Source organism: Garra rufa, chromosome 24 (genome assembly GCF_049309525.1).
Source record: "Garra rufa chromosome 24, GarRuf1.0, whole genome shotgun sequence".
Classification (NCBI taxonomy): domain Eukaryota; kingdom Metazoa; phylum Chordata; class Actinopteri; order Cypriniformes; family Cyprinidae; genus Garra; species Garra rufa.
The window spans coordinates 14,758,386-14,781,680 of NC_133384.1; the positions used below are offsets into that span (position 1 = coordinate 14,758,386).

The 23,295-nt window shown below is 33.5% G+C and overlaps 1 protein-coding gene across 1 annotated transcript in view; it reads left to right on the plus strand.

The window, feature by feature from the left end:
• Positions 1–22,441, plus strand: part of ube2wb (ubiquitin conjugating enzyme E2 Wb) — a 23,119-nt gene extending 678 nt beyond the window's left edge. Inside the window, exons 2-6 of the mRNA XM_073830545.1 lie at positions 926–1,017; positions 7,239–7,341; positions 15,588–15,743; positions 20,406–20,481; positions 20,574–22,441. Coding sequence (XP_073686646.1) covers positions 926–1,017; positions 7,239–7,341; positions 15,588–15,743; positions 20,406–20,481; positions 20,574–20,587 — 441 coding nt within the window. The 3' untranslated portion in view covers positions 20,588–22,441. The remainder of the gene's footprint in view (positions 1–925; positions 1,018–7,238; positions 7,342–15,587; positions 15,744–20,405; positions 20,482–20,573) is intronic.
• Positions 22,442–23,295: the final 854 nt, after the last annotated feature.

Consider the following 23,295-nt stretch of genomic DNA (forward strand, 5'->3'; position numbering starts at 1 on the left):
AATTTTCAGCATCATTACTACAGTCTTCAGTGTCACATGATCCTTTAGAAATCATTCTAATATGCTGATTTGCTATTTTTTTTAATCAGTATTTAAAACAGTTGAGTACATGTTTTTCAGGATTCTTTGAATAGAAACATCCAAAGATCAGTATTTATCTGAAATTAAATAGATAAATAAATAATTGGGGAAAGAAATGATAGAAATGCATACTTTTCTTTGGCAAGGATGCTTTAAAATGATCAAAAGTGATTATAAAGACATTTATAATGTTACAAAAGATTTCTGTTTCAGATCAATGCTGTTCTTCTGAACTTTCTATTTATCAAAGAAACCTGAACAAATTGTACTCAGCTGTTTTCAACATAATAATAATAAAAATAATAAGAATAAATGTTTTTCGAGCAGCAAATCAGAATATTAGAATGATTTCTGAAAGATCATGTGACTGGAGTAATGAAGCTAAAATTCAGCTTTGAAATAAAAGGAGCAAATTACATTTTAAAATATATTTAAATAGAAAACAGTGATTTAAAAAAAAAAGAAAATCAGATTTTTAGTGTTTTCGCTGTACTTTGGATCAAATAAATGCAGGCTTGATGTGGACTTTATGAATTATTTTATAAAGTATTTGTTATATTATTTAATGAAATATTGTTTATTTATTATTGGAAATAGCAATTTAACAATTCTTTTTCTAATTCCTAACATTAAATTGCCATTTTCTCTATCTATCTATCTATCTATCTATCTATCTATCTATCTATCTATCTATCTAATCTATCTAATCTATCTAATCTATCTAATCTATCTATCTATCTATCTATCTATCTAATGTGAGTACACACTAAACTTACAGTTTTACAGAAACTTTTGTTTTCTCTTCTCTTCTTTGTTTAACACTTTTTTTTCTATTTCCCCACAGAAAAGGTTACAGAAGGAACTGCTAGCCTTGCAGAATGATCCGCCTCCTGGAATGACCCTAAATGAGAAGAGCGTACAGAACACCATCACACAGTAAGACCGTCATTTCCCGACTCTTTGTTTAATCTTACACCCGTGTGTGTGTGTGATCATGTAGTACTTATTAACAGGTTCGCTTTCTCAGGTCCGTCCTGTATCATGGACTGTCACAGGGGAAATATTTAAAAGGGCAATGACTCATTGTTGTTTTTAACTTATTATTAGGTGTTATTCATTGTTGTCAGGTCAGTCCTAGAAAACTCTCACCCATTGTGCCTTTTGTGTTTTTAAATGTTAGCAATTTTAAACCCAACCTTTCTCATTTGCTGTATTTTGTAAGGCTGCTCGGCCCGATGTATAGTATGTCTGCTCAGACTAATCAAAAATTAAAGTTGTCAGCTCACGAGGGTAGTATTGCCGTAACAAACCTTACTGACCTCTTTTTGGCCCGTGCTTGTGGTCGTATCCATGTCTGGAAATATCTAACAGTCTTTTATGGGAAAAAGCTGTCACAAGACAAAAAAAAAAGGTGCGTCACATTGTTCCAGAAAGGATTGCTTAACTGAATCGCAGTATAAGCAATCTTGTGCTGAGTGGCGTGTGTACTACTTACATCAGAAATGGGGAAAAAAGCTGTCTTTGCGTATGTTTTTATGTGGCAGTAATTAAAACAAATCACTGACATAATCTAAACTTTGACAGACAAAGGGTTATAATGCAAGGTTTCTTTTATGTAACTCTGGGTAGTATTGTGAGTTAATTTACCATTTTAATTCGTTAGCAGCTTGGTAGCCTTGTCCTGGTACATATGTATGTCAAAGACATGTCAGGTATGTGTTACAAGTTTAGCAACTTGCCAGACGTGTTTGTCCTGAACTAATTGGTCTTTGTGTTCATTGTTGTTCAAGTTTTTTTGTTGTTCAAGGTTCTCTGATGCAGATTTGTTTAGGTATGCTAGATGCTAGATAGGAGGACAGTGGTTTAGATTTAACCTAAATATACACTACCAGTCAAAAGTTTTTGAACAGTAAGATTTTTATGTGTTTTAAAGTCTCTTCTGCTCACCAAGCCTTTTCAAATGTAATTTATTCCTATGATTTCAAAGCTGAATTTTTAGCATCATTACTCCAGTCTTCAGTGTCACATTTTTCGAATATGCTGATTAGCGGTTCAGTCATTTTTTATTCTTGGAAATTAATACTTTTATTTAGCAAGGATGCTTTAAATTGATCAAAAGTGATGATAAAGACATTTTATAATTTTACCAAATATTTCTATTTTAGATAAATGCTGTTCTTCTGAACTATATTCATCCAAAAAAAAAAAAAAAATTGTACTCTGTTTTCAACAATAATAATACAGTTTTTTTTAACAGAAATTTTGAATATTAGAATGATAATGAAGTATAAGCTTTTGAATGATATAATGTATAATGTTACAAAAGTTTATTTGTATTATTATTTCTATTATTAAATACTGATCTTTGGATCTTTGTATTCAAAGAATCCTGAAAAACATGTACTCAGCTGTTAAAATATTGATAATAATAATAATAATATGTTTCTTGAAAAGCAAATCAGCATATTAGAATGATTTGTAAAGGATCATGTGACACTGAAGACTGAAGTAATGATGCAAAAAATTCAGCTTTGAAATCACAGGAATAAATTACATTTGAAAATATATTCAAATAGAAAACAGTTATTTTAAATAGTAAAAATATTTCAGAATTTTACCATTTTTGCTGTTCTTTGTATCAAATAAATTCAGACTTGGTGAGCAGAATAGATTTCTTTGAAAAACACACAAAAAAAATCCTACTGTTCAAAAACTTTTGACTGGTAGTGTAAACTCTTATTCTAGACTATTTCTTAGTGTCTTCTCTCACGTGAAGTAATATACTACAGGTCATGAGTTTGAAATAAGTTTTTTTTTTTTTTTCTAAAAAAAAAGTCTGTTATATGCGCCATGACTGCTTATTTTTTATTATTATTATTTTTTAATTAAAGGTAAAGTAACAGTAATATTGTGAGACGTTATTTCAGTTAAAATAACTTTTTCTATTTTAATTAATTTTAATTCAATCCTTTTTTGACAAAGCTGAATTTTCAGCAGCCGTTGTTCCAGTCTTCAGTGTCAGAAATCATTCTAATACGGTGTTTTGGTAAAAATCATGATGCTTTTTTTCTCCAGCATTCTTTGCTGATTAAAACTTTTAAAATAGTATTTATTTGAAGTAGACATTCTATAGAATTTTTTTTTAAAAGTACTTACCCCGAACTTGTGAATGGTTGCGTATCATGGTTTCCATAAAAATATTAAGCAGCTGAACTGTTGAACGGTTTTCAACATTTATAATAATAAGAAATGTTTCTTATGAATGTTTCCCTGAACCACAAAACCAGTCAGAAGGGTCAATTTTTTTGAAATTGAGATTTATACATCATCTGAAAGCGAAATAAAATTTTGTATGTTTTTTTTTTTATATTGTGAGACGCAACTATTTGAAAATCCGGAATCTGGAATGCAGAAAAATATAAATATTGAGAAAATGCCTTTTAATGTTGTCCAAATGAAGTTCTTAGCAATGCATATTACTAATCAAAAATTAGGTTTTGATATATTTACGGTAGAAAAAAATACTAAATATCTTCATGGAATATGATCTTTACTGAATATCCTATTGACTTTTTTGGCATAAAAGAAAAATCAATAGTTTTCACTCATACAATGTATTTTTGGCTATTGCTACAAATACACCCGTACTACTTAAAGGAACACTCCACTTTTTTTTGGAAATAGGCTCATTCTCCAACTCCCCCCGAGTTAATAAGTTGATTTTTACCGTTTTGAAATCCATTCAGCCGTTCTCCTGTTCTGGTGATATCACTTTTAGCATAGCTTAGCATAGATCATTGAATCCTATTAGACCAGTAGCATCGCGTTCAAAAATGACCAACGAGTTTCCATATTTGTTGTATTTAAAACTCGACTCTTCTGTAGTTATATCGTGTACTAAGACCGGTGGAAATGTAAAGCTTCAATTTTCTAGGCTGATAAGATTAGGAACTACACTTCCATTCCGGCGTAATAGTCAAGGAAGTTTGCTGCCGTAATAAGGCTGAAGCAGGAGCAGTAATACCACGCAGCACATGTGCAAATGCTAAACTAGCTGGGAACTCATTTCTGATAATACTCCGCCTGCTTCGGCCATATTACGGCAGCAAACTTCCTTGACTATTACGCCGGAATGGAAGTGTAGTTCCTAATCTTATCAGCCTAGAAACTCGCAGCTTTGCATTTCCACCGGTCTTAGTACACGATATAACTACAGAAGAGTCAAGTTTTAAATAGGACAAATATGGAAACTCGTTGGTCATTTTTGAACGCGATGCTATTGGTCTAATAGGATTCAATGATCTATGCTAAGCTATGCTAAAAGTGATATCGCCAGAACAGGAGAACGGCTGAATGGATTTCAAAACGGTAAAAATCAACTTATTAACTCGGGGGGGGAGTTGGAGAATGAGCCTATTTCCAAAAAAAAGTGGAGTGTTCCTTTAAGACTGGTTTTGTGGTCCATGGTCACATATTAGAATGATTTCTGAAGGATCATATGACTCTAAAGACTGGAGTAATGATGCTGACAATTCAGCTTTCACATGAATAAATAGTTTTTAAAACATATGAATAGAACATATTTAAATAATACTGTATTTTGATCAAATAAATATACACATGGTGAGCATAAGAGATAATAAAAATCTTATGACCGCTAGTGTAAAACAGACCAAAGGGCGGAAATGTGAGCTCTTGTGCTGGTCCAGCAATATTTCCACTCCATCTCTGGAATGTTCTCTCTCTCCTAAAAGCAAACGGCTGCTGGAGATATGATAAGACTGTGGCAGGAAAAGTACATTGTTAATGTTACTTTATCTGACTCGTATATCGCGAGTTTTCTGTTAGCAGATGGTCTGACATTGATATTCCAAATTAAAATTTGTATTTCTACTAGAAATGTCAAAGTTAATAAATTAACATGATGAATTCATTAAATATGGTTACAGCTGTTCATATTTTTGATGCGTTTATCTGATTTGATGTTATATCTGTTTCAGCTTATTCATTTTTATTTTTTATTTTTTCACACACAAAACAATCCCACAACAGAGCGTATGTTCTGATGGAGAAAAAAGCAGAAAAAAGTAATTTACACTGCTGTTCACAAGTTTGAGTTGAGTAAGATTTTTAATGATTTTGTGAGAAAGTCTCTTATGCTCATCAAAGTTCCATTTATTTAATTTTCTATTTTAATATTTACTCAAGTCTTGCGTGTCACACGATCCTTCGGAAAACATTTTAGTATGCTGATTTATTTTGGAATCTGTGATACTTTTTCAGGATTCTTTGATGAATAAATAGAATTGAAATCTTTTCCAACAATATAAGTCTTTACTATCACTTTTTATCAATTTAAGACATCCTTGCTAAATAAAAGTATTAATTTCTTTCAAAGAAAGAAAGCAAGAAAAAAATACTGTCCCCAGACTTTAAACGGTAGTGTATATTGATACAAAAGATCTCTATTTTAAATAAATGCTGTTTTTTTTTATTATTTTTTTTTTATTCATCAACAAATCTTGAAAAAAGTATTACAGGTTCCAAAAAAATAAAATAAAATAAATAAATTAAGCAGCACAACTGTTTCCAACATTGATAATAAATCAGCATATTAGAATGATTTCTGAAGGATCATGTGACACCCAAGACTGGAGTAATGATGCTGAAAGTTCAGCTTTGCCTCACAGAAATAAATTATATTTCAAAGCATAAAACCAGACAACAGAAAACCATTATTTTAAATTGCAATAAGATTTCACATTATTACTGTTTTTTTCCCTATACTTTTAATCAAATAAATGCAGAATAGACTTCTTACAGGTCCCAAATTTTGAAAGGAAGTCTAAAACAAATCCAAATGGGAAATCTGCCAAATAAATAGCAATTCACAGTTAAATAAAAATAAAAAAAATCATGGAAAGTCAGCAAGAATGACGTTTTTGGAAGATATAAGATAAGATTAATTAAAACAATTGTTTTTAAGTTTTACATTATGTTCATGTATATTACTTAGTAATGTATATTGTATATTTATAAATATTAATACGTTTTTGTGTTGGTTTTTTTATTTACAAGGTTACTGTTTATAAGTTTGGGGCCAGTATGAATAAAGTGATAGTGAGTGCATTTATAATATACAAAAGTTTTTGAAATTTACAAAAGATTTATGTCAAATGCTGTGCTTGTTTTTTATTATTTATGTAAGAATCTTAAGTGCGTCATGGTTTTCACAGAGATATTAAAGGATCTTGTGACACCGAAGACTGCCTTTAGAGGAATACATTACTTTTTGTAATTTAAAAGTTAAAGTAATTTAACCATTTTAGTTTTGCTTTATTTGTTCTGGTGAGCATAAGAGACTTAAAAAAACATTTCTACAGACCCCAAACTGATTATGTGTAGTAATAACTTTAGAGATGGGAAATTAAAGATGTAGAGCATTTTAAATAGTTCAGCTACAATATAAGCAAATTCAGTTTTATTTTTGGCTACCACTTTGACATGAGAAATGACCTTTTTATATAATAGGGTGCATTTCTGTTCCCAAAAACGAAATGTCATTAATCTAACCGAATTTATATCGCCCTATGCCAGATGTTTCCTCCAGTGATATCAGGCATTGCATGTTAGTAATCTCATTGCAAAAGGCTTTGGAATTAGTAAAGGACATGCATAGAGACACATCCCAGTGAATGGACAGTGAGTGTTTGTGGAGTCAGGAAAACCACTTCATTCATTACTTCCCTGTTCAGTCTCACTCTCACCTGAGTACCTTTATGTTACAAGGAAAGGAAGCTTGTCAAGTAGCTTTTGCATTTGTTTGCAGTTGACAAAATCACTTAAAATTGACCGGATTTTCTTGTCAGAAAGAGCTGTCATCTATTTGACCCCTGACATAGTGCTGCTATTTAATGGCTATTGTCTTTGTATTGCTCATTATCTTGATACTTTCTGTTTCTCTCTTCATATTTAATTCTTCTCCAGGCCATTTATGGCTGAAGTGAAACACTCTTATGGTTGGCTGCAGAGTAGTTACATTTTTTTTTCTTTGTGGTTTGCTAATGCTAGTATGTATGCAGGTTTTGAATAGTGTAAGAGACCATTTACTCAACCAAAGTGCTTCATTATTAATGTCTTTCTGTTTCTCGTTACAGATGGATTGTGGATATGGAAGGAGCCTCTGGTACTCTTTATGAGGGGGAGAAATTTCAGCTTCTTTTTAAATTTAGTAGTCGTTATCCCTTTGACTCACCTCAGGTAGGTCTAAATGTTACTTATTAAAGGATTAGCTCACTTGCAGAATACAAATTTCTTGATAAATTACTCACCCCTGTGTCATCCAAGATGTTTATGTCTTTCTTTCTTCAGTTGAAAAGAAATGAAGGTTTTTGAGGCAAACATTTCAGGATTTTTCTCCATGTAGTGGATTTCAATGGTGGCCAATGGGTTGAAGGTCTAAATTGCAGTTTCAATGCAGCTTCAAAGGGCTCTACACAATCCCAGCTAAGGAATAAAAGTCTTATCTAGCAATATGATCGGTCATTTTCTAAAAAATGAAATACTTTTTAACCACAAATGTTTGTCTTAAACTAGTTCGAATTCATGCTTTACATAGTCATGCAGGAAAGCTAACGCATGACCCAGAGTTTACAAAGCGAACGTGCAAAGAAAGTCAAACACCCTCTATAAAAAAAATGTATAACAACGATGTCGGACGATTTTGACCTTTGTAACATGGTTACAATTTTTTGCTAGATAATACCTTTATTCCTTATTCCTTCCTTCCTTTGAAGCTGCTAAGAAACTGCAATTTGGACCTTCAATCGGTTGATCCCTGAAGTCCACTATATGCAGAAAAATCCTGGAATGTTTTCCTCAAAAACCTTAATTTCTTTTTAGACTGAAGAAAGAAAGACTTGAAGATCTTGGATGACATTATCAGGCAATTTCTATTCTGGAAGTTAATCCTTTAACTCTATATTTCATAATTATAAAAAAAATGTAATGTTATTTGTGACCCTGGACCACAAAACCAGTCATAAGGTTAAATTTTATGTATACATAATTTGAAAGCTCAATAAATAAGCTTGCTGTTGATGTATGGTTTGTTAGGATAGGACAATATTTGGCCGAGATACATCTATTTGAAAATTAGGAATCTGAGGGTGCAAAAAAATCTAAATACTGAGAAAATCACCTTTAAAGTTGTCCAAATTAGGTTCTTAACAATGCATATACAATACAATACAATACAATATTTATTTATAAAGCACATTTAAAAACAACCAGAGTTGACCAAAGTGCTGAACATTGTAGACTAATAAACTCGCGAACATAAAATTAACACACACCAAGGTATCAAAATAAAAGAGTAATAAAACAACGATGTCATTGAGGTCACGGAGTATTAAAGGCCAGAGAGAAAAGATATGTCTTCAGAGCAGACTTGAAAGCAGCGATAGAGGGAGCTAATCTAACATGGAGTGGTAGACTGTTCCAAAGTTTCGGACCAGCAGTTGCAAAAGCTCGATCTCCGCGTTTTTTGAGTCTAGATCTAGGTACCACAAGTAAGCCAAGATCACTGGATCTCAGAGTTCTAGAAGGGGTGTATGGACGGAGCAGATCCGTAAGGTACTGAGGGGCAAGATTATTAAGGGCTTTATAGACAAATAATAGAATTTTAAAATCAATTCTATATTTAATGGGTAGCCAGTGCAGTGAGAATAAAATAGGAGTTACTGACTCATACCTACGGGTGCCAGAGAGCAGTCTAGCAGCAGCATTTTGCACTAGCTGTAAACGAGAAAGAGAGGACTGAGAAACACCATAATAGAGAGAATTACAATAATCTAATCGAGTTGTTACAAAAGCATGGATCACTGTCTGAAAATTACTCTGTGATAAGAAAGGTTTTACTTTAGAAAGTAGACGAAGATGGAAAAAGCAAGATTTTACTACAGCACTGATCTGATTATCAAACTTCAGGTTTTGATCAAACAGAACACCCAAGTTTCTAGCACACTGAGTTTCATAAGGGGCCAGACAACCACGATCAACATCTAAAACAGAATTTTCTTTGTCCCCAAATAGAATTATTTCAGTTTTATTTTCGTTTAAATTTAGAAAATTGCTTGAGAGCCAATGCTTTAGTTCATCTAAGCAGGCCAACATTGGTTGTAAGCCATTTATATCATTATGCTTTAAAGGAAAATAGATCTGGGTGTCGTCAGCGTATAAGTGAAAAGATACTTTATGTTTATTAAAAATGGAAGCCAGGGGGAGCATATACAAGGTGAACAATACCGGCCCAAGAATTGATCCCTGTGGAACTCCACAATTAAGAGGCATTCTAGAAGAGGTCTGTTGACCAATTCTAACACTAAAACATCTGTTGGTCAAATAAGAACTAAACCACTTTAAAACTGTGCCACGAAGGCCCACAGATGTCTCTAAGCGTGTCAACAGGACCTCATGATCAACCAAATCAAAAGCAGCACTCAGATCTAATAAAACTAAGGCCATAGATTTACCAGAATCAGTTTCTGTAAAAATGTCACTAGAGACTCTCAAAAGGGCAGATTCAGTGCTGTGTAAAGCCTTAAAACCAGATTGAAACATCTCATGAACAGAATTTACAGTCAAATAAGATTGTAGTTGAGTCAACACTACTTTCTCAAGTATTTTTGAAATAAAGGGTAAATTAGAAATAGGACGAAAATTGGAAAGAGAAGAAGGATCCAGGTTTGATTTTTTAAGATATGGCGTCACTACAGCACATTTGAGACCATTAGGGAAAGAACCAGTAGACAAGCATTTGTTGATAACTAACAACAAACCAGGACCAACTATATCCAAGATTTGTTTAAGGAACCGAGGAGGGATAATATCCTGAGGACAAATAGTTGGTTTTAGATGACTAACAATTTCATTACATGAAATCAAATCGATAGGCTCAAACTCAAACCAGGTAGAAGAGCATAACGGTACATCATGCAAAATGTAGGGAGAGCTAGACAACTGTATATTACTAATCAAAAATTACATTTTGATATATTTACAGTAAGAATTTTACAAAAAAATCTTCATAGACATGATCTTTACTTAATTTCCTAATGATTTTTGGCATAAAAGAAAAATCAATAATTTTGACCCAAACAATGTATTTTTGGCTATTGCTACAAATATACCCCAGCGACTTAAGACTGGTTTTGTGGTCCAGGGTCACATTTGTTTTATATTGTTTTTAAATTGATATTTTATTGCAATATTCATTAGAATGAGTTACGTTTTTTTGTTTCAACGATCACTATTTTTTTTTTGACTCACTCAGAATGCCAAATTTCTGCCCAGTGCTATTTTAGTATTATTTACACATAATACTCATTTTTTGAGTCATTTTTTAATTAATATTTTGAATTGGCTTTTTTTATACTTACAGTTTTCATTTAATTTGTATTTTTTGTTATTTTATTATATGCTTTTGTCATTTGTATTTGTTTTTAAAATATTTCTAAATAGTATTATTTTTATTTTAGATTTAATTTAATTTTGTTAGTAATTAAAATTTTCATTTAATATTTGTGACCCTAGACCACAAAACCAGTCACAAGGGTAATTTTTTTTAAATTGAGATTTATACATCTGAAAGCTGATGTATGGTTTGTTAGAATAGGACATTGTTTGGTCAAGAAACAACTCTTTGAAAATCTGAAATCTGAGGGTGCAAAAAATCTAAACATTAAGAAAATCACCTTTAAATTGTCCAAATAAAATTCTTAGCAATGCATTTTACTAATCAGAAATAAAGTTTTGATATATATTTATGGTAGGAAATTTACAAAATATCTTACAGATTTACGGATAATGTACTCACAATTATCCTCATTGTGATCCAAAATGTTCACGTCTGTCTGTCTGCAGTTGTAAAGAAATTATGTTTTTGAGGAAAACATTCCAGGAATTATACCCATATAGTGGACTTCTATGGAGCCCATGAGTTTGAACTTCCAAAATGCAGATTAAATGCAACTTCAAAGGTCTCTAAATGATCCCAGCCGAGTAATAAAGGTCTTGTCTAGTGAAATGATCAGTCATTTTCAAAAAAAAAAAAAAAAATGGTATATGTATTTTTTTAAACCTAAAATGCTTGTTTTGTCTAGCTTAGGGTATGTTGAAAAACTTCCATCCAATTTTCACCTCTAACTTTAAAATCGCCCTGCATCTCTGTTTTACTTTTTTGTAAAGGGTGTTTGACCTCCTTTGCACATTCACTTTGTAAACACTGGGTCAGTACTTCTGCAGCCATGTAGGATGATTTTGAAGTTAGAGGAGAAAATGATATGGGAATTTTTCGACATACCCTAACTGTATTGAACTGGAGTGCATGCAGAGCTAGACAAGCATTTGAGTTTAAAAAGTATATGAATCTTATTTTTTTTTTTTTTTAGAAAATCACAGGTTGTTTTGCTAGATAAGACCCTTATTCCTCGTTTGGGATCATTTAGAGCCCTTTGAAGCTGCATTGAAACAGCATTTTGAAAGTTCAAACTCGCAGGCTCCATAGAAGTCCACTATGCGGAAATAATTCCTGAAGTGTTTTCTTGAAAAAACTTTTTTTTTTTACGACTGAAGACAGAAAGACATGAACATCTTGGAAGACAATGGCGTGAGTACATTATTATAAAATTTTTGTTAAATATTGTTCCTTTAATATCCTAATGATTTTTGGCATAAAAGAAAAATCTTATCATTTTGATCCATACAATGTATTTTTGGCTATTGCTACAAATGTACCTGTGCTACTTAGACTGGTTTTGTGGTCCAGGGTCACAGTTATCTTTCATTGTATTGCAACTCTATTTCAATTAAGCAATCAAGGCTGATTACAAGAATAACAAGTCTGATTGCTCACAGTAACGTTGAAGAGGTAGTTCACCCCAAAATAAATTTTTTGATTAACTATTCACCCTCATGTCATTCCAAACCTGTAAGACCTTCATCTTGAGAACACAAATTGCTACTTCAGCAGCAGCACATGGTCTCAGTCGAGCTTAATAAAATTAAGTTTTGGATTTGCTGGACGCTCTTTACTGTTAATTTGTAGCAGCCAGATGAATATTTAAGGCTCAACTAAATATGTTTTGCAGTTTTTGCACCTAAACAGTAAAATAATAGGATCAATCCGCACAAAGGCATTTTGAGCTTATAGACTGCAGATTTAAAGGCCACATTTGATGGGATCAGCTCTGATCTTATTTTACATATCAGTCCCACTATAAATAGCAGAGTGGTATAGACCAAATTAGATAAACAAGCTCACACACTACTAAGGCTTTTGGGGATAAGAACAGCATGAGTATATGGATGTGGGTACTGTTATAGTTTAAAACCATGTCACAGCAAGTGACAGAAATGCTGTTGAAGGTTTTGAGCTGTTACAAAGTGTGCTATAAATGGACCAAAAGTAAGTCAAAGGAGTTTTAAATGTGATAAAACATTGCAGCACTTGAGACTAAAGGTGACTGATTGTTGTTGCTGAAGTGGCCCTAGCAGAGTTTGCGCACCTTAAGTGCATTTAATCGAGAGCGAAGCACTGGCTATTTTTTTCCAATCTGACCACGAGCGCTCTATGCTTTACCTCATACGTCCGGATCTGGCGCCGGCTTCTCATTCAGCCGGCTGTCTCTGTCTCGGCCTCCTAATCTAGCGGCCTCATGCCAATTGTGAGGACTAAGCACCGGCTTATGATTTAAAGGAATAGTTCACCCCAAAATGAAAGTCCTGGCACCATTTACTCACCCGCATGTTGTTCATAATCCTGCCAAATCCATGTGACTTTCTTTGTTTTGTGGAACACAAAGGGAGATGTTTTGAAATCTGTCCATGCTGCTATTTTCCACAATGAAAATTGACTTTTAGAACACAATTTTGAGTTTTGTTCTCACAATTGCAAAGAATTGAGAATAAAATATAAACTATTCTCGCAATTCTGACTTTTCTCACAAATGCAACTTTTGTTTCTCACAATTCTGTTTTTTTTTCTTGAAAATGTGAGTTTATATTTCACCATTCTGACTTTTTTTTCTCGGAATTGTCATAACTTGCAATTCTGACTTTTTTTTTTCTTGCAAATGCCAGTTTGTATCTCGAAATTCTGACTTTTTTCGCAGTTGCGAGTTTGTCTTTTGCCAAAAAAAAACAATCGATGCTACCAACCTTTCCACAGAAAAACAAACAGTGTTCCAACCAATCAGCGTCAGGGGGTTGGTGTTGTGGACTTTCCTACTGGTGCAGGGATGTGAGGGAGGCGGAGCGAAAGTCCACAACACCAAACCCCTGACGCTGATTGGTTGGAACACTGTTTGTTTTTCTGTGGAATAGTTGATAGCACCGATTGTTTTTTTGGCATTTCTCGGACCCTAGGCTGACCAGAGAGACGCGTTTTTTTTTTTTTTTTTTTTTTTTTTAACAGTCGATTTATGGGGCAGGCAGCGAGCGGATCGTGAAGAAAGGTCAGCTGAATTTGACACTTTGTTTTAGGCTTGAAATCACTGATACAACCTTTAAAAATTTGGAAAAAATTCAGAAATCACTTGGCTTTCAGGCAGTGTCGGGTTTGTCTCTGGTATATAAAAATCCTTCTTTTTTTACCCTCTTTTTCAGATGGAGCTTTCGCATTATGGTTCAGAAGGAGTATTGTAAATATTAATGACCTTTTTCATGAAAATACTTTTGTAACATTTTCATATCTCTCTGAAAAATGTAATCTCCCAAAAACCCACTTCTTTCGATATCTTCAAGCTCGTGAATTTGTAAGAAATCAATTTCCTCAATTTCCCCATGCATCCCCTTAAACAAGAGATAGATCAGATTTTGGAAATAAAAGTCTCTAAAGGTGCCATTTCCAATATTTACAAAACCATTTTTTCATTTACTGTACTCTCAAATATTTCACCGCAGTCTAAAATAAAGCAGATTTGGGAGTCAGACCTTAATCATGCTTTTACAAATGAGGAATGGTCAAAAGCCCTTCGTCGCATACATACTTCATCAATTTGTGCTCGCCATTCATTAATACAATTTAAGTTGCTTCACAGAATTTATGGCACCAAAGCTAAGTTGTCTAAAATATATCCGAATGTCGATCCTACTTGTGATAGATGCCGACAGGCGCCAGCTACCCTTCTTCATACTTTTTGGCTTTGTCCAGCACTAACATCTTTTTGGACATCAAATTTTAAGTCAATCTCTGATGTTTTTTTTTCTAGAAGTTGAACCATGTCCCTTAGTGGCACTATTTGGCCTCAATCCCACAAAACTGTCCCAATCACCTTTACAGTCAAACACTCTAGCCTTTTGCCTAATTATTGCTAAAAGACTCATACTAATGAACTGGAAAAATCCTTCCTCACCAAGTTATTACCATTGGATGTATGACCTCTTACAATTTATTCAAATAGAAAAAAATTGATTTACAATGCTTGGCAGAACAGAACAATTTAGCACAATTTGGCAACCTTTTATTGTGTACTTTAAAAAATAACTACTTGCGTAAATTCATAAGGAACCCTCCCTCTATATCTGCTTTTTACTGCTTTCACCCACTCTCTTGTTACTGAAAGAAGAAACAGAAAACACAAGAAGGGGAAAGAAATTGTATTTTATATGCCTAAGTGACGATTTTTATTTATTCATTTGATCAATGTTTCAAACTGCTGTAATGTCCATACTGGTATTATACTGTATGTACATATGTACTATGATTATATATTATGGTTCTAAATACTATTTGTGAGTTTTGGAGCAGAAATTTTATTTATTTAATTAAATTTATTTTATTTATTTATTTATTTATTTATTTTTATTTTAGTTTTATTATTCTGTTCATTTATTATATTATTATTTTTATTTATTTGTAATTAAGCCAGAGAGAAAGAAATATTTAGTTAAATGTCATGTGATTTACTTTTCTGCTGTGTTGAAACAAGTACTGTCTTTTATTTAATAACTCTCAGAATGAAAATATCAACAAAAAGAGTTAAGACTAAAAAAGTCAGAATTGCACGTTTGTATCATGCAATTCTTAGAAAAACAGAACTGCGAAATGTGAATTCGCAATTTCAAGAAAAAAGTTACCTTTTTTTTTTTTGTGGCAGAAATGGGCTTCCATACAATTCTGAACAGAGAAGTCTGAAGAAAAGATTGGCTTTTTTGTTACCTTTTGTGGAAACAAGCTTGTGATCATTTTTTTTGTCCTTGCCATTGCAAGTTTATGTCTTGTAATCCTACGTTTATATCTTTAAATTCTAAAAAAAAAAAGTCTTGTTGTGAGATATGAAGTCACAATTTCCATTTTTATATTTTTATTCTGTGGTGAAAATAAACTTTCAGAACTTTCCATTTCATTGTATGGAAAAGAGCAGCTTAAACAAGCACACGTTTGCTTAGTGTACTATATTTGTCTGAAACGGCTGAAAACAAATGTTTGTGTTGTGTTTTGACAGGTAATGTTCACAGGAGACAATATACCTGTCCATCCCCACGTTTATAGCAATGGCCACATCTGCCTGTCCATCTTAACGGAGGACTGGTCACCAGCTCTTTCGGTGCAGTCTGTTTGTCTTAGCATTATTAGCATGCTGTCCAGCTGCAAAGAGAAGGTAAGTGTCTGTTTGTAACTTGGTTATTGTATCTCTTTGGATTTTAAAGTTATGGTGGAGATGAATATGTAAAAATAGCATATTTAGCTTCTATATTATATGTTTGTTCATTAGTTACAGTAGTAAGACATTAACCACATCACTAATGTATCATTTGCATCCTAAAATTAGTTTTAATTATGTAGTTAGTACACTACCATTTTATTTTTTTAAGGAAATTAATTCTTTTATTAAAGGAACTCTCCACTTTTGGAGTGTTCCTTTAAGCAATATTTTAGTATTACAAGAAGATTGCTAGCCATTGCTAATAATAAGAGATGTTTCTTGAGCATTAAATCTGAAGCATTTCTGAAGCATCATGACACTGATGTCTGGAGAAAATTCTGGAAAATTCAGCTTTGCCATCACTTTTTAAATTACTTTTTAAAATATATTACAACAGCAAACAGTTATTATTTTTAAGTTATTTTTGCTCGAATGAATGCAGCTTTGGTAGGCATAAGACATGGTCAAGATAAATCGCTAAAGTTCAAATTTAGCACCTGAATGTTATGAGAAAAACAAATAAAAAGCTGTGTTCACACTGCAGGCATGTAAAACCAAATCCGATTTGCTTATACGTGACTCAGATGTTTTTCTCACGAAACCGCATGGAATTTGATCTTTTCAATTTTGATTTGTGCCACTTCCATATGTGGTACTAAATCTGATACAGGTCAGAGGTGACATTTACATTGCTCAAGATCAACATTCATTACGATTCAACACTCATAGTCACTTTAAAGAATTGACATACCCAAAGTTTTCAAGACGGTTGTGAAAGGTAGTCTGTGAAAGTCCAGTGATCAGTGGCGGCTACTGGTCTGTCAAATAGGGGAAGCTCATTTTCAGCCTACATCATAAAATTGTCTATTTATTTAAAAGTAAATTCTGCCCTACGTTCCTTTTCAAGAAAATGGTCTGTGACCCTGTCGTACCAACTAGGCGTCTTTTCGTGTGCAGTTTCACCCACGAAGCTAGCCTAGCCTACTATATGAATGAATGAATGAACAATCTAAAAAAAATATTAAACTCTGTAAAAGTGAAACAAGGAATGTGGTGTATAATTGTGTGAAATGTATGATGAAAATCAAGCAATTTCACCAAGCAAATATAAAGAAATAGGTTGCAGCAGTTTTTATTGCGACTGAACTTGAGAAATCCACGATGGGACTGAGCGCGAATAGCTTCAGCGATTCCTTATAGTACAAAATCGCTGTCAGTCAAAAGGAGATGCAATCTTTCGACAGACCTTCCAATCATCACGCAGAAGCTCAGCGTCCAGGCCAGCCCACTCCTCATTCACCCCCAGAGACGCTGAGCGTCCGTGGGCGGGACATAATCGCAGCGTTTATCCAATGACCGTCTAGTTTCAAAGCACTGAAAAAAAACTTTCAAAGCAGCCCCATTGAAGTCAATGGACGCTGGGCTTCAATGGGGAAATGCACTGTGACGCTACGGGAATGTATGAGAAGAAAATCAAGTCAGCCGACCTGCTATATCTAACTGATTCTGAACGAACTCGTCTTTAAGATGAACGTTTTCTAACACATTTTTAGTCAATAAAATGTTAATACAATAGTACGTAATTTGACCATTAATTTTGTGACATTATAGGGGAAGCTGAGCTTCCCTTGCAGTCTTAAAGAAATCGCCACTGCCAGTGATGTATTAGAACTCATAAGTATTAAAGTGACAACTCTATATACAAGCAACATGAGGGCTTGTATCATAAAAGTTCCAAAACTCTACTGTCTTTTGTCACATCCTTGTTTTTAGTTTTCATATTGCCTGCACATTATTTTGCTGGCTTCTGCAAGAGATCTCTCAATAAATAAAAGCATAATCACTTACTTTATGCCCTCTGTGTTTACTTTCATATGACAGCACGATGCACAAGTGTTGTCAGAAATGGTTGATCTGCTGGGGTTTTCACAAACAGCCATCTCTAGGGTTTATAGAGAATGATCCCAAAAAGAGAAAATATCTAGTAAGCGGCAGATCTGGGGGCGAAAATGCCTTGTTAATGCCAAAGGTTAGAGGAGAATGGTCAGAAAAAGCAACATTAACTCTCGTACAACTGAGGTATGCAGACAAGCATCTCTGTATTCAACATAATGAACCTTGAAGCAAATGGGCTACAGCAGTAAACCACACAGTGTGCCACACCTGTCAGCTGAGAGCAGGAAACTGAGGGTACAGTTTGCACAGGCTCACCAATATTAGTCTTGATTTCTGCTGCAGCATTTGGATAATAGGGTCAGAATTGGTTTGTAAGATTGATCCTGTCTCGTATCAACAGTTCAGACTGCTGGAGGTAGTGTAATGATGTGGGGAGATTTTCTTCCATACTTTGCGCCTCTTAGTACCAACTAAGCTTCGTTTTAAACACGACAGCCTACTTAAGTATTGTTGCTGACCATCTCCATCCATTTATGACCACAGTGTACGCCATGCCACAAAACTCAAATCATCTCAACATGATAATGAGTTCACTGTACTCAAATGGCCTCCACAGTCACCAGACCTCAATGCTCAAGAGCACTTTTGGGATGTGGTGGAATGGGAGATTTGCGTCATGGAGGTGCAGCTGACAAATATGCAGCAGCTGTATGATGCTCTTATGGGCCAAAATCTCTGAAGAATGTTTCTAGCACCTTGTTGAATCTATGCCACAAAGAATTCAGCCACTTCTAAAAGCAAAATGGGGTCCAAGCCAGCATTAGCACCTAATAAGTTGTCCAGTGGATGTTTACGAATACAATGATGAAAACATATCTGTGGAAACGTTTTCGTGAGATTTGAAATACGTACCAATACGCACTCCAACAGAAATGTCCACTGAGTGGCACTAAAAGAGTGTTTTTGTTTTCTTTTTTTCTCGGAACAGGTGAAAGTACATATGGTACGTTTTATGTGACATTGGTTTTGTACATGTCACCGCAGTTCTGACTTAAAGTGTCCGTTCAGTGGTGCTATAACTCTAATTCTCTGTGACTTTTTAAAATAACGAACCATCTGCACTACACCTAACCCTACCTGATAGTATGAACAAAAGCATTTTAGCTTGGTTTTTTGATCTCTCATCTTTCAGCTCTTTTATCGTGAGTCATGTTTTTCACGACTCGTACCCAAGGATCATCCTAAATCCGATTCTGTGCCGGCTGAGCTACCGATCAAGCTTGTTACAGCCAGTGTCATGTCCATTTTCAGCCCCCTGCCAAATTATTACCCCCTCTTGTTGAAATTGCTACCCGATTGACTAACCCTTCCCCCACATCTAACCCTAAACTTATCAATGCTTAAAAAATGAAACATATGGAGCTGTAATCATAACTTTGTATGAAAGATTATAAGTGCTTGCTGTTGTACCGCCACTAGTGTTAATTTCTGTTGGAAATGACAGTGATACAGTTGAAGTCAAAAGTTTACATACACCTTGCAGAATCTGCAAAATGTTAATTATTTGACCATAGTAAGAGGTATCATAACAAAATTCTATTCACAAGTTATTTTTTTATTTAGTACTGACCTGAATAAGATACTTCACATAAAGAACACCTAAAAGACTTTTACATCTAGTCCACAAGAGAAAATAATAGTTGAATTTATAAAAATGACCCTGTTCAAAAGTTTACATACGCTTGATTCATATTACTGTGTTGATCCACAGCTGTTTGTTTTTTGTTTAGTGATAGTTGTTCATGTTTGTCCTGAACAGTTAAACTGTCTGCTATTCTTCAAAAAAATCCTTTAGGTCCCACAAATTCTTTGGTTTTCCAGCATTTTTGTATATTTGAACCCTTTCCAACAATGACTGTATGATTTTGAGATCCATCTTTTCACACTGAGGACAACTGAGGGACTCATATGCAACTATCACAGAAGGTTCAAACGCTCACTGATGCTTCAGAAGGAAACACAATGCAGAGCCAGGGGGTAAAAACTTTTGGAATTTGAAGATCAGGGTAAATGTAACTTATTTTGTCTTCTGGGACATATGCAAATATCTTCTGTAGCTTCTGAAGTGCAGTACTAAATGAAAAAATATGATATTGAGGCAAAATAAGAAAAATGTACATATCTTCATTCTGTTCAAAAGTTTTCACCCTCGGCTCTTAATGCATTGTTTTTCCTTCTGAAGCATCAGTGAGCGTTTGAACCTTCTGTAATAGTTGCATATGAGTCCCTCAGTTGTCCTCAGTGTAGAAAGATGGATCTCAAAACCATACAGTCATTGTCGGAAAGGGTTCAAATGGTTCAAATACACAAAATGCTTAAAAACCAAAGAATTTGTGGGAACAGCGGAACAGTTTAACTAGTCAGGACAAACAAGGGACTCGTGAACAACTTTTACTAAAAAAACGCTCTAGATCATTCAGGTAAGAGCAAAGTATTAAGAGTCAAGTGAATGTAAACTTTTGAACAGGGTCATTTTTATAAATTCAACTTTTCTTTTGTGGACTATTATGTAAATGCATTTTATGTGAAATCAGTACTCAATAAAAAAAGTACCATGCATTTTGTATAATCCCTCTTATTCTCAGGTAGTAGATCAGGTAGGAAAAAATGTGTTTTTGTTTTATTTCTACAAATTTTTCTATTTCTTTACATATTTTACAGAGGCGGCCTCCTGATAACTCCTTTTATGTACGGACGTGTAATAAAAATCCAAAGAAGACAAAATGGTGGTATCACGGTAAGAACTAATAATAGTTTGTTTGCTAGCAAATCCAACATTTCGACTGGAAATGCATTTGAAATGTTTGTAAAATCTGCCTTTTTTCACAGACGATACCTGTTAATATGAACTTTCTCGAACCCCCAGAAGGGAAGAAGTCCTACTGACCTATAAAAGCACTTTTTGAAATCATATGGTCTCTGAACTTTAACCTTGGACTCAAACTCAAGCATGGACTCAGACCACAAACATGGGAGATGATGTCAACTGTGTTACCGGTAGCCAGTTGGATGCATGTTTGGGGAAAAACTAAAAAACAGACAAAGAATGGAAGTCAATTTTAAAGAGGATGGAAACGGACTCGTCAAGGGTCGGTGTGGAGGGATTTTTTTTTTATTATTTTTTTTGAGTAGTGAGATTATTTCTGTCTTGGACCACACATGTTCCACTTCAGTCATCGGTATGTTTTAAGGTCCATGTGTCTTGTGCAATAACAAGGATAGGTGCATAGCAGGGCCAATAATGAGAATTCCAAATCGAATTATACAAAAAAATCCAAAACCAATCTAGAAATGATTGTAGTGTCCTTTCTCTTTCCTTATATTCCTACTGAAATGATATGCACTGTGATGAAAGAAAAGACCAGTTAATTCTGAGAAAGATATGCTTTCCACTGTTTTCCACTGTTCCACTGTAAATAGTTTAATTTAACAAAGGTACTGTTTTATCTCATTCATCTCAAGTATGCTTGTGCTTGTAGGACTAAAATTGGTCTGTTTGAGCATCAAAACCAACCTTGACCATCCACAAATCATGATATTTACCTCTACCAAGTCATATAGGATGGAACCAGTGTTAGGTAACCCAGAATATTGAATGTTGGCAAAGTTTAGTCGTATAGTTTTTGTTATGAGGCGCAAGCTCATCTATTTTTAAATTTTGCTTCATCTTTATCACTTTTTTTTTGTGGGGCAATTAATGAAAGAGTTTAAAAACGATCTATGTTTGAAAATGTACGTCTAATTTAAGTTCGGGTACCTGTTTTATTCTCTATCCTCAGATGGTTTGGAAGTTATTGTGGTTTATATACTCAAGATGATGTTGATTATCCTGGTCATACTTGCCTGGCTCAGGTAACTTTTTCAAGGACGAAATATTTTCCATTTGATTCTATTTTCTCCTAAGGCACTGTTACATAGTTTAGGAGGAAAAAAGAAGCATATAACTCATAAAAGCTCAATTAATTAACCTCGAAGCATGGTCTACTTGTAGATAGACAAATTATGTTATTGCAGAGCACATATTTGATAATTTTCCAAAAATGAGTGTTACTACGGACTAAGATTATCGGGTATTATTGAGTTTTCTGTCCCCAACAGTTGTGTATGTTTGATGTACTGATCAGTAATGTGAGATTTCACACTGTTTGTTAACTGCATACACTCCAAAGATGTATTTTTCAGCCATGCGTTCAGAAATACTTGAATATTCCAAACTTGCTTGGCTTGTGTTCTTTTCCATTGTCTGTGGTACAGTGTACTTCGACTTCCAAGTGGATGTGTTGGTGTAGACTAAAAATGGAGATGGCCATGACTCTTCCCCTCTGCACACAAGATCAGGATCCTTTCTTTGCTTTTATGTATTTGCCCTACTGAACTACTGAAAGAAATTGTGTGGAAATGACAACAGGGCTAAACTTGAATGTGTGTTTGGTGGCTGAGTAAAATATTGACGCCTGGCATCATTTGAATAGAAAAGTCAGTAAGTGTACACACTTATGTTTAAGTAGACTTGGGTATCTATACAAAAAAAGTTTTCTTTTTTGCTAATGAAGGGTTCTGTTTAAATTGGTTTGCCAGTTGTAGGAGGTGATAGGAGTTATTGTTTTTCTAACTATTTTCTTTGATTTTTTTTTGGTATGTACAAATTATGTAAGTTGTGCCTGTTAATTTAAAGAATAAAAATACAGGTTTTGAGAGAGACGTCTTATTTACACTTTGCATAACCACTTTATTTACAAAGTAATATTTTAGAATGCTTAATATGCTGTACTATTATTATTATGATTTATTATTATTATGATTTTATGTTCTTAGCACATTAAATGTCAGTAAAGTGTCTACTTTTAGAGTTTCAAATACATTTTTGGACAATAAATGTGAAATAATGTTACATTGTCATTCAGTGTAACAAAATTCATGTAAAAAATTAAACTACATGCTTTTTCTGACTTGTACATATTAAAATATATAAAAGAATAAGGGAGCATATTAAATTTGATTGTCTTTTAAGTGAGTAAAACATTATTACTGACAAATGGGCAAAACCTAGGATAGTGGCACATTTTAAAAATATAGAATTACAACGAATTAGTATTTGGGGTGAAAGTAATTCATCTTTTAATAGGTCATAAATCGATTTTAGTTGTAAATATGCCTGACAAGATTGTTACACTGAATGACATTTTAGTGGGTGTCTTCTGTAAATTAGGGAAAAGGTATGATATCTATTTTTTGCTCAGAAAACCTTAAAAAAATATTTTTTGGAAAAACAATGACAATTAGTACATTTGTAGCCATTAAAAAAATTAATTAATTAAAAAATAAACTATATATATATATATATATATATATATATATATATATATATATATATATATATATATATATATAATGCTAATATTATTAATGCATATTTATACAGTGGATATAATAATAATAATTTATTTTTATTAAATAATACATTAAAATGATAACTGATTTAAAAAGTAGTATTTTAGAGTGTATATATAGGATGTTTAATTTTATCTATTATTATTATTATTAATAATAA